Below are 12,207 nucleotides of genomic sequence, written 5' to 3'. Positions count from 1 at the left end.
ACATGACTTAAGGTCATATAATTCAATCTCTAATGTCCACCGGTTAGCCTCTGCTGAATGTCCCGTGATGGGGACCTGCTACCTCTCCAGGAGAACATTCTATGTTTGCACAGATATGGTTGTTAGAAAGCATGTCCACAAGACTCCAGTGTGAGGGTCATAAAAAAGCAGAGTTGAAGGGAATGTGGCTCAGCTTCAGGAGTGATGGGCATATAGCTGTAGGAATACCATAGAGGAGCCTGACCAGGCGGTGGCACAGTGGATAGAGCATCAGACGGGGACGCAGAGGATCCAGGTTTGAGACCCCGAGGTCGGCAGCTTGAACACGGGCTCATCTGGTTTGAGCAAGGCTCATCTGCTTGAGCTCAAGGTCGTTGGCTTGAGCAAGGGGTGACTTGGTCTGTTGTAGCCCCCTGGTCAAGGCACATATGAGAAAGCAATCAATGAATAACTAAGGTGCCGCCATGAAGAATTGATGCTTCTCATCTCTCTCCCTTCCTGTCTGTCTGTCCCTATCTGTCCCTCTCTCTGACTCTCTCTGTCTCTTGTCACACACACACACACACACACACACACACACACACACAAAGACTACCATAGAGGATTATGATATCCAACTTTAATTTTCCTTCTGATGAACAAATACTGTATAGTCTTCTACAGTGACTTCTTTGTAAGGGAGCTAGTGCTTGGTCATACTACTGTTCTAGTAGATGGTTTATTATTTTATAGATAAAACTAGAAGTGATTCCTCCTTCCCACTGACTACAGTTAGCTTGCCATGCAAGGCTCTAATTATAGTATGGATATCTATCTCAGCTTCCCTATTAGATAGTTTGGGCTCTTATGGAATTGATCATCATAATATAGAGTTGATTGATAGCAGACTGTACATGGAAAGCCAAATGGATAATAGGTTTATTAAGCTGGTTTGGTATTTTCTATCTTATGAATATTGTGTCTCCCAAATTAGACTGCACATTCCTTCCTGGCAGGAGTTACTTCTTATACGTGCTATAGACTCAACACTGAGCACACATAGCAACTACTAGTGTGTGTTTAATAATTATTTGTAGAAGACTGCGCTGTACATAGCACATTGAACAAGTGCTGAAGAATTACTACGATTAACAATGACCATCAGCCACTGGTTTATGTTAATAAAACAATTTAAAAAGTACACTGCATAAATTCTATCTCATAAATTATAACCCCTTCACAGATATAAAATTTTTATATTTTTAAAGTGCTTTAAAAGATATTTATTTTTTAACAAATGGAAAATACTTTTTTAAAAGACATTTCGTTTTTAGTGGAAACTGATATTATCAAAAGCATATAACAATTTGTTCATCATCTTTAAATGGGATTTTTATATAAAATACATATGTAGCACCGAATGCCAAAATGATGGTTATGTGTGGTCGAGGTTCAAAATTAGATTTGCTGTTAAACCCATCCTCATGGTGTCTTAAGTCAAGAATGGCTGTGAGAAGGAGGTGTGTTGGTAATCAATGCTTTTAATGGTGAATTTCCCCACTGTGTAATCAGTTTGAGTTAGTGGTTGGGACAGCCATTCAAACTGACAGTCCCCTGGACTTCTGCAGCCTCAGTGACAGGGATGGGAATGTGGTTGACTTGAATATTCTTCACGCAGCCGAAATACGAGTTCCAGACAGGGAGCCTCAGGGTCTTCAAATTGGCTGAAGGAAGAAAACGAGAGGCATTCAGTGGATGATTTGTACTGACCAGTGAATGCACCCAATTCAAAAACTAGTCGGACTAGAGTTAAAGGGACTCAGGGTCTCAGCTACCCAGTCTTGGATTCCCTTTAAGCAGGCATTCAATGCCCCACCTGCTGTGATAAATCGGCATAAGGCTGCTCTTTAAAGTTTTCAAAGAAGGAGATTCCACAGCCCAAATCAATAGATAATAACTCTGAACGCTAGTGCTTTTTATGGGTCATGGAAGACCTGTAAAATTAATGACCATACTATTTGGAGGGACATAAAACAATGAAGAATGACATGACTCCAGGAAAACTTCCAGCCATGAACTTGACTCCATCTTAATCTGCCTGATTGTCCCATTCTGCCCCCACAAAGTTAATGACTCACCAGTAAAAACTTAATGCCTAGAGAGGAGAGACAAGATTCTCAACCCCTTTTCTGATTCATTGCTGGTATCAGGCTTCTAGGTAAATGCAGCCTCTTTAGAGAGGCTTAGAAATTATAGGCTTGGGGCAAGAGGAAGCAGCAGCAATGTGGCATGGGCTGCCATGAAATGTGCCCATTGCTGGCAACTGGGTTCCCCCATGTGCTAGAGAACAGGGTCCTACCATTTCCACTGTACACTTAATGGCTGCTCAGCTGACAACCCGTGGGCTGGGGTGTCGCATTCGTTGGGTGAAATGGAAATGTTAAGAGCTGACATGGGACAGCATGGTGGAGAGTCATGGTGTGAGTTACCTGGGACACCTCCAATGTGCAGTGGCTCCTGAGTGCCGGCAGGCGGGAAGGGGAGCCGTCCAGCTGTGTAGCGACTGTCTGCATCCAGCTCCAGGTGCAGGATGTGTTGTTTTAGGGTGACTGGAGGGAAAGCAAGCTGGTCAGGCATTCTCCGAGGAGAGTCCTGCCCATTCTGTCATGTCTACACTAGTGTGTACCTACTGGGTTCTTTTAACTTGTTCCTGTCGGACCTGTGGGTGCACTGTTCTCAGGAATTCAGTCAATCTAGACATCAATTCAACTAATTTCTCCACCAGGTGATGTTTAGGTGCTTTCACATATATTACAGAATTTAATCCTTAAAATTTGTGAGAAAGATATTATCACTCCTATTTCCCATATTAGCGATAGACTCAGTCATTGAGGAGATTGACAAGATGGCTTGGTTACAAGTTGAATGGGATTCAAGCCCCGGTCTCCTACTTCCAGAGGCCATGCTTATGTCACATGACTTCAGCTTCTTTCCAGGAAGACACTGACTTCTGAGAACTGACTCTAAAGATAGTCACTTTTGACCCTCCAAATAAAAGTCCTCCCGTGTTAATAATTTTAATTCATTACAGTGTAGTTAGCTTTCCAATTAGGCAAGAAAAGACTAGTTCTTTTACAAAGATATTTTAGCAAGATATTTGACTATATCTCCAAACTTAGGTCCACAAATTATTCATAACAGAGCAGATACCATTTGAAAGGCTGTGCCCAGTGGTTTGTCTAAATTGTCTGCATTCATATTAAATGGTTATTTAAAGTAAAACAACCAACCATGAACTTTAATAATAGTGAAAGCAAATACTTACTGAGCACTTACTACATACTGGACACTGCTAGGCACTTTCCATGCATTATCCCATTTACTTTTCACAACCTGGGAGGTATATAGTCTTTTTATCTCCATTGAGCAGATGAGGAAATTGGAGATGAAGAGAAATCAAGTAGCTTGCCCAATGTCACACAGGACAGGGCTGGAATTGAGATTTGACCTCTATTCTTTTTTACTTCAGAGCCAAACTCTAAATCACAATGTAATACTACCTTAGAAACAAACACAGCTTATCAGTTTCATGGGCTCAAAAACCAAAAATGTCGGTATGTTATGGAGCTCTGGAGGCAGCGGCCACGAATTACATAAATATGGTTTTGGGTGAGAATGGACAAGTTCTCACCATGTTGTGGACCCTGAGAAGAAAGTCATTTAATGTGAAGCCCGAGAAGGAATTGATTTGCTGAGATGGACTCCTCATGGTCAACCAACGGCCCAAATTTTATGAATAATAAGCAGATAGTGGCCATTTGCTGACAGGGTCTCCTCAGGCACTCTGAGTACAGAGGAACCACACACTGAACTCTCGGCCTCCCATTCTCCTCCCTGCTTGTTTACACCATCTGAGTAAACCCTGCAGGGAAACCCTGGTTTCATCTTTTGATCAATGGACTCAGATCTGTTGTATCCTCATTTGTATCTATGTTGGCCAATCAGAACTGCACAATTCAGGAACATCATTTGCATAAAATCGAGAAGTTGGGTGGGAACTTTATAAAAAATGACCTCCCCTTTGTCTCAATAAAACACAATTTAGGTTGCTACCTGAATCTGTGTCTCCTGGGCTGCAGCACCTTTTGCTCAAATAAATGCTTCTTTATTCTTTAGTATAGTCTAAAATTAATTTCGGTTTACGATTTTAACCTGGTGGGCTAACCCTGGAGAGACACTAATGGAATAATAAGCTCAGGCTGCATTTGGAACATTCAAGTCGGATGAAAAGGGAGACTGGATGTCATACCTGCCACAGAGTGCCACTGTCCATCACACAGAGACTGCTTCGGTGTGACTGATGTCAAGATCCCACCTGCCTCACTGTCCACGGAGGCCACGACCTGGAACACAGATGCATTTTCCACTTTCCTTCAGAAAGACAGGGGAGCCAGCTTCCCCTGCCATCTTCCCTTCCTAACCTTTCCACTCTGACACCCTAAAAGCACTTTAAATATAGGTTCCTCCTCCCACACCAAGTGATCACATGAGGTCCAAGGCTTTGCGAGAATCTCTGCTGCATCCCTTCAAGGCAAGCAAACCCCGAGTTCAGCCCGAAGTTGCTGCCAAAGGCAATAAGCTCTTCCTTCCGCATCCGAACCCCACCCCCATCAGGCCTTACTCAGAAGTTACTGATTAACATCGAAGATCCTCCTTAGCTATTAATATGTGACAGTGGCTCTGTTTAGAAAGACATGTAAAATTTGGAAGGCAAAAATGCTGGCTGAGACCTACACCCTGCAGCAAGGGCCAGCCGATTAAAATAACTCCGTGAATGCATGACTTAGAGAGGGTTCACATCCAAGTACTCTAATAAGCTAACTGATGGCATTTGGCCTGGGCAGGGGTCAGGGTCAGGCACTCAGTATGTTACTGTGTAGAGTTCCGCATTCCCACTCTCTGGGCCAGGGTTCTTTCTCCAAGTGCCGAATCAAGGTGAATGAAATGAGAGGGCTAAAATAAGTCTTGATAAATAATTTACATATAATTTGCATGGAGCTAGACAGTGCAGCCTATTCTGGGGGAATTTCTGAGCTAAACCACGTGATTGCTGTTAGGAAGGTCATCAGGTCTTGATTTCAATTTTTGTGATTATTTCCCATCCGGAAGCTCTCATTGGAGACTTTCCCCAAACCCTCCCCTGAAAAGCCAGCCTGTCTCACCTACCAGCCAGCGGGCAGGTGCTTGCTTCGCCCCTACCAGAGGCCTGCTCAGACCTAAAGGCTGCAGGCAGCTTAAAGAAAAAGTGTTCTAGGACTCTTGACGATTGTGTTTTCTCTCTGTGCCCCCTAACCCCCACCAACATTTAATGTAATGTGGAAGGATGCAGGTGAAACAAAACAGCATATTATCCATTTTTGTTTTGAGGCCGCCACTGAGACAGGCTTCCTAGAAGAATTTGGTTTTAAAGAGAGTTTGTGAGGTCCTGGCCAGTTGGCTCAGTGGTAGACCATTGGTCTGGCGTGTGGAAGTCCCAGGTTTGATTCCTGGCCAGGGCACACAGGAGAAGTATCCATCTGCTTCTCCACTCTTACCCCTCTCCTTTCTCTCTATCTCTCTCTTCCCCTCCTGCAGCCAAGGCTCCATTGGAAAAAAGTTGGCCAGGCGCTGAGGATGGCTCCATGGCCTCCACCTCAGGTGCTAGAATGGCTCCAGTTGCAACGGAGCAAATTTCCAGGTAGGCAGAGCATTGCCTGCCCCTAGTGGGCTTGCCAGGTGGATCCTGGTTGGGTGCATGCAGGAGTCTGTCTTTCTGCCTCCATGCTTCTCACTTCAGAAAAAAAAAAATAAAAAAATAAAAAAATAAAAAAAAAAAAGAGAGAGAGAGAGAGTTTGTGAAAAGCCAAGTGATATAACTGGGTTGTGTAAATAAGATATGATGAGGCCTGTGAGGACCGGGAAGGACGGAGCAGCAGAGGTACACACTGAAGAGGAATCCATGGAAAGCCAACGGGAGCCTGGGTGGAGACCTGGTGGCCAGCGTGGCTGCAGGGACCAGAAAGCCTGGTGAGTTGTGTGGAGACAGTCAGGGGAGTCGGAAACGATTGAGAGGACAGGCATGGGGGTGACGTGCCATAGACAGCTGATCAGAAAATGTATTCCATGAATGCTGGCCCTGCCCTTATGAATAAAATAGAGATGAGACCAGGGTGAAGGGCAGGAGAGAAAAATGAGCATTAATTGAATCAATGGCAGCTTCTATTCTCTTGACAGAAGCCCTAAGGTACAAGTATTATTATCTACATTCTAAAGATAAAGAAATTGAGTCTGAAAGAGGTTAAGTGACTTCCCTAGGGCCACATAACTAAGTGGTGCAGCTGGAATTCAGCCCAGCTTGTTTGAGTTTTCCCAATTTTAAAACATGAGGAACAGACAACTACGATGATCAAATTACTTGCTAAAGGAAAAGGGTAAGTCACCCCTGGAGTCAGGTCTCATAAATACAAGATTGGATTCCACTTCTTCACTTACCATATTCTCCAAAAATGGAACCTGCTTCTTTTTTTTAATTTTTTTATTTATTCATTTTTTAGAGAGGAGAGAGAGAGACAGAGAGAGAGAGAGAGAGAGAGGAGAGAGAGACAGGGGGGAGGAGCTGGAAGCATCAACTCCCATATGTGCCCTGACCAGGCAAGCCCAGGGTTTCGAACCGGCGACCTCAGCATTTCCAGGTCGACGCTTTATCCACTGCGCCACCACAGGCCAGGTGGAACCTGCTTCTAATGTAAATTCAGACACCCCCCCCCCACGTCCTCAGACCGCTACTCACCTTTCCCTCCTCCATGTAAACACTCAGGTGCCTGCTGGGTTGACTGCCGATGTGTATTAGGATCCCTGTGAGACTTCTTGGGCGAATGCTGAAAAGGAGCTTAAATTCTGGCCCCAACAACACAGAGTTCGCTTTCAAAAGAACAAAAATAATAGACAGTTAAAATATAACTTGAAGAAAAGGAGAGAATTCTTCTGACTCAAAGAACATGAACTCTTCCAAACTGTTCCTTACCTAGTTTGATATGACCTTCTTTTTGGGAGAAATAAATCCCTTTCTCCAGAGAGCCAATCAAGCAGGGAGATACTCCAAAGCTTGCAGAAGGGGTGTCCAGTGGTTTCAAATTCAGCTGGAAGTTTCTCAGGCATCCCACAAAGCTGTTTTGGGGGAGGCTCTGCAGCCAAGCAGAAGGGAAAGTGAACGTCATTAACCATAATTCCCAGAAATGCATGGACAGCCCAGGTGAAGGGCAGAGGCTGTAGTCTGCTCAGGCGGGAAGGTTGAGGATTCATTCTTCCTGTTTCAGAGGCAGGTGGGCCTGACCGCTCCATCTGCTCACAGTACCAAGAAAAACCTAAATACTGGACGTCTGGTGGGTGGTCAAATTTTGAAGGTGCCACCAACCCAAATGACATGTGTGCAGAGGGCAGGGGGCAGTGGGTGTTTCTTGTGAGAACAAGGAAACAAGAACAGGGAGGCGACCTGACCCTGGTGCAGGTCAGACAGACAGAGCTGCAGCAGGGGAAGTTTCCACCTTACGCTTCATAGATCTCACCCTCTCCTTGCAGGTACAAACCACTTCTGGGGTTTCATGAGCTCATGTGATTGCTTAATGCAGGGCAGCTGACTGGAAAAAGAGGCCAAAGCATCCTAAAAATAATAAAGTGTAAGAAGATTCCCTACATGGTTGGGCTCACTGAATGCCTTAGGGTTAAAATAGACGAAGTGTACAGCAGCGGTGGGGCTTGCATAGAGCCCTGTGCCTGCCTGATACCGGCCAGGAACGGACTCTTCACTCTCACCTGGGCCTGGGTATGCGTGTCTGGGCGCTGGGACCCCCTAAAATCATGTACCAGATAGTCTCCTATGTGCATTTTCCTGGGGAGAGGGGATGTAACTTTCATAAAATTCTCAAAAAAGTTTAAGAATTAACCCCCTAAACTTCCTTCTAGGATCAATGCTTTAGAACCCCGGAGTCCTACAGGAGACATGCAAGACATGATCATTTTAAGAGAACATGGTGATCTTAGAGATGCGTGTGGTGTCACTGTCAATACTTCCTATGCCATTTTTAGCCTCTTAAGATTTGCCATCTTATCCAATACGAGCTTGTAGCTGAGACCCAGCTCGGACTCTGCGGGTGGGCCTTGGCCTAACACCGAACCCTAAAGGCAACTGCAGGGCTGCGTGCCGGGCAGCAGGCACGGTTTGATTGGATGCGGCCTGCCCTTGGAGAGGATTTGGAGGATGTTGGGCAGATAAAATGTATTATGCTCACTTTGTTAAAGATAACACGAGGAGGCCGTCGCCCAGGTGATATTAATGTGTGTTGGGGGTGGGCTAAAGGCAGGCAGAATCCTTGTAGCCTGGGGCTTGGTTTTGGGATTAAGCCTTTCCCACCCTTTTTGATGTGGGGTGGTACAATCCAATCATGCCTCAGAAAGTGACTTTGTATTAGAGACTTCCCTATTTTGTATATTGGATTAAGGGTTTTGAATCTACACTATAAAATAGGGGTAGAACGGGAGCTTGCGCTCTTGGTTCCTGAGGTTAGCATGAGAGAGCAGAGAGAGTAGAGCCAGCAGCGGAAGGAGGCCACGTGGAGGAGGCCAGGAAAAGCAGCCAAGATGGCGGAGTGCTGAGTGAGATGCCAGTTTGTACAGAGTTTGTATCTGGGATAAGGAAGGAGATGGGGAACTGAGGAGAATAAGGCTGGTGAGCTAGAAACCTTTGATTCTAGGAAACTCGGATAAGTCAGTGGCTTTGTGAACACTGAATGTGATTGGGTTTTGGAGCCCAGTGTGTGTTTTTACTTGCCCGCCGGGTGCAAGCTAGGATTAAAGACTATGGCCCACCAGTTTTTGGCTCCGTTGTTTCTTTACCGACTGTCCGAATCCAATGCGAACCTGCATGGGCCGGGCTGCTGTGATAGTGGCACTGGCCCTGGCTTCTGGCTTTACAGAGGATTACTAATGAAAGAAGGCTGCAGAAGAAACCTTCGCTTATATCAATAATAACGTTATAAATGGGGTGCTAAAGATTGTCCCAGATATTAGGATGCTAAGTGTGATTTATCCAGATCAGAAGAATACCCAAACTGTGCCCTGAATAGCTACCCCATCCTTTGATTTCTCCAAGACGGAGATAGGCACAGAGGTTGCAGAAAAGCGAACAGTAACACTGAGTATTCTCTTTAACAACTGATGCCCCTCCTTCTTGAGGATAGACAGACTTGTGACTTTTCTTTAGCCCAAAGTTTCCCCAAGTTTGCTCTTGAGATAACCATATGTTAAATGTTATTTATGATATGCTATTACCTACAGTAAAGCAAAACAGTGCTTTATGACTTGCCGGGGCTTTGACCCAAATCCCAGTGCAAAAGTCAAGGGGGCCAAATACACACACACACATACACACACACACACACACAGCAACCCCTCTCCCCCCCAAAAAAGGCAAGGGGGTCATGCTGAGCCCTGTAGAGACTCCTGGCCTAGGCAAGGTCACCCTGAACGCCCAGAATCACACTGGCGGAAATGACCTGCTTTAATTGTGCTCATTTCCAGGCCCAGATTTGAGTGCAGGCTCTTCCTCCACCATTGCAGGCAAACACCGCACCAGAATGGGCCACCCACCACCCGTGAGAAAGCAGCAAGCAGGGCCGAGCTTCTCGCAGGGCATGCAGGTGGAGGGCAGTTCCTGGCCCTGAGCTGCTGCCAGGATCACCTGACTTCACTTTATGAAAGAAAAAGCAAATCTGGGAGAATTGTTAGTGGGTACAGCAGCCCCCGTGCAAGCTGGGTGCAGGCAGGGTGGGAAGACAGGCGGGGAGGTGCTGCAGAGCTCAGCCCTAGAGCCGCGGCCCGGCCCGCAGAGCCTGTGAACTTGACAAAGCCAGGGGCCCCTCCTTCTTGAGCAGGGGTCCCCAAACTACGGCCTGCTGGCCGCATGTGGCCCCCTGAGGCCATTTATCCGGCCCCACCGCACTTCCGGAAGGGGCACCTTTTTCATTGGTGGTCAGTGAGAGGAGCATAGTTCCCATTGAAATACTGGTCAGTTTGTTGATTTAAATTTACTTGTTCTTTATTTTAAATATTGTATTTGTTCCCGTTTTGTTTTTTTACTTTAAAATAAGATATGTGCAGTGTGCATAGGGATTTGTTCATAATTTTTTTTTATAGTCCGGCCCTCCAACGGTGTGAGGGACAGTGAACTGGCCCCCTGTGTAAAAAGTTTGGGGACCCCTGTTCTTGAGGATAGACAGACTTGTGACTTTTCTTTAGCCCAAAGTTTCCCCAAGTTTGCTCTTGAGATCATTTTATTTTAGATACTAAATAACATTAAAACACATATTCAGTTATGATGTTACCCCTTTTTCAATTTTCTTTCCAGCCTTCGCATCAGGGCAAGGAACAAATGGGCCATTTTGTGCTAGTATGTTTTAAGCACCTCCTGATCTCCTGTCAAGCTCCCTTTTGTATAAATGAAGGAAGTGCAGCCAACACTATCTAACTGGTCTCTTAAACACGTTTATTTTCATATATTTATTTTCATGGTCACCTACGACTTATGGCTAAGGATATTGGGTTTTCATTTAGGAGAGAGAGAAAAAGATCCTTTAGAAACAAATTTAAATTAAAGAGTGAGTTGATTGAGAGCAAACTATTAAGTGAATGTTTTACTGGTGACGGCAAAGACGGTGGAGGTGGCACAAATTGCTCAAGTTTGAAAACTATCTTCATCAAAAATCCCCACCCACAAGCTAAAACCCCTGTGCTTGCATTCCTTGGAAGAGAAGCTAAGAGCGTTGCATTTATGGAGCCGCGGAGCAGCCCTGAATTCCCTCCTTCGGGACCTGCCTCTCAAGCTGCACCTTTAAAATGCAAGGCAGGGAGGGAGTGGGTAATGTACACCTCTCTGTGGGCTCATCAACATTAATTAGATTCTTTTAAAAAATCATTTAGAGCAGTGGTTCTCAACCTTTCTAATGCCGTGACCCCGCAATACAGTTCCTCATGTTGCGGTGACCCCAAACCAAAAAATAATTTTGGTGGCTACTTCATAACTGTAATTTCGCTACAGTTATGATTCAGAATGTAAATACCTGATATGGATTATGTATTTTCCGATGGCTTTAGGCGACCCCGCTGGGGTTGCGACCCACAGTTTGAGAACCGCTGATTTAGAGTATTTTGATATTCTTGAATAACTTGTATAATTATAATGATTACATTACAAAGCAAATTATTTTTCATCTGTGGCTCGGAAGCGGAACTGTTTACCTTTGGTGTCCCGGCTGGAGAGGATCCCAGGTACACAGATGCCCTGGGGCCGAAGGTGGAATTTCCAGGCCAGCGTCCCTCCCAGGCCCTCAGCCCATCTACCACCAGGCGTCCCTTTCCTCCAGCTTGTCCAAACGCCACCTTAAGAGTAAAGAAAAAAATCGTATTTTTGCCTTTGACAATTGCTGCTGTATTTTATTTAGTGGTCATGGGAAACCTTTAAAAACGTTTTTCTGCCTCTTCAAGTAGCTTTAAGAAATCAGAGATTTTTCTCCCTAGCATTGTCAGCATCATCATCTCTTCACTTTGTGATATTCTGTTAGATATTGAACAAACTGAGCTAGAAAAGTGAGCAAGGCCCTGGCTGGTTGGCTCAGTGGTAGAGCGTCGGCCTGGTGTGCGGGAGTCCCAGGTTCGATTCCCGGCCAGGGCACACAGGAGAAGCGCCCATCTGCTTCTCCACCCCTCCCCCTCTCCTTCCTCTCTGTCTCTCTCTTCCCCTCCCGCAACCAAGGCTCCATTGGAGCAAAGTTGGCCTGGGCACTGAGGATGGCTCTGCCTCAGGCGCTAGAGTGGCTCTGGTCGCAACAGAGTGACACCCCGGATGGGCAGAGCATCGCCCCCTGGTGGACATTGCCGGGTGGATCCCGGTCGGGCGCATGCGGGAGTCTGTCTAACTGCCTCCCCGTTTCCAGCTTCCGAAAAATACAAAAAAAAAAAAAAAAAAAAAGTGAGCAAAAAGAAACGTTGCTTAAAAGTAAACCAATAAACATATAATTGATCTGTAAACTTAGAGAAAATATAAACAATGGGAAGGAATAGTTTGTGTAGAGCTAAGGAGGTGGGGAGTCACGTGATCCCTTGAGCAGGGTTCCTGGAGCAAGGAGCCAGCAGCTA

The 12,207-nt window shown here is 45.5% G+C and overlaps 1 protein-coding gene across 3 annotated transcripts in view; it reads right to left on the bottom strand.

Moving 5' to 3' along the window:
- Window positions 1–922: 922 nt before the first annotated feature.
- The window catches only part of LAMA3 (laminin subunit alpha 3), a 293,103-nt gene continuing 281,818 nt past the window's right edge, over window positions 923–12,207 (bottom strand). For 2 of the 3 annotated variants that reach the window (XM_066352202.1, XM_066352204.1), the window contains 6 exons: window positions 11,311–11,451; window positions 7,043–7,202; window positions 6,809–6,939; window positions 4,289–4,382; window positions 2,469–2,588; window positions 923–1,703 (listed from right to left, as the gene is read on the bottom strand). In XM_066352202.1, the coding sequence (XP_066208299.1) occupies window positions 1,558–1,703; window positions 2,469–2,588; window positions 4,289–4,382; window positions 6,809–6,939; window positions 7,043–7,202; window positions 11,311–11,451 (792 nt within the window). In that variant the 3' untranslated portion in view covers window positions 923–1,557. The remainder of the gene's footprint in view (window positions 1,704–2,468; window positions 2,589–4,288; window positions 4,383–6,808; window positions 6,940–7,042; window positions 7,203–11,310; window positions 11,452–12,207) is intronic. The other variant, XM_066352205.1, reaches the window with a different exon arrangement.

The sequence above is a fragment of the Saccopteryx leptura genome, chromosome 11 (genome assembly GCF_036850995.1).
Source record: "Saccopteryx leptura isolate mSacLep1 chromosome 11, mSacLep1_pri_phased_curated, whole genome shotgun sequence".
NCBI classification, from domain to species: domain Eukaryota; kingdom Metazoa; phylum Chordata; class Mammalia; order Chiroptera; family Emballonuridae; genus Saccopteryx; species Saccopteryx leptura.
Note: the sequence above shows the minus strand (reverse complement) of the source record. Positions and strands in the feature narration are given on the sequence as shown.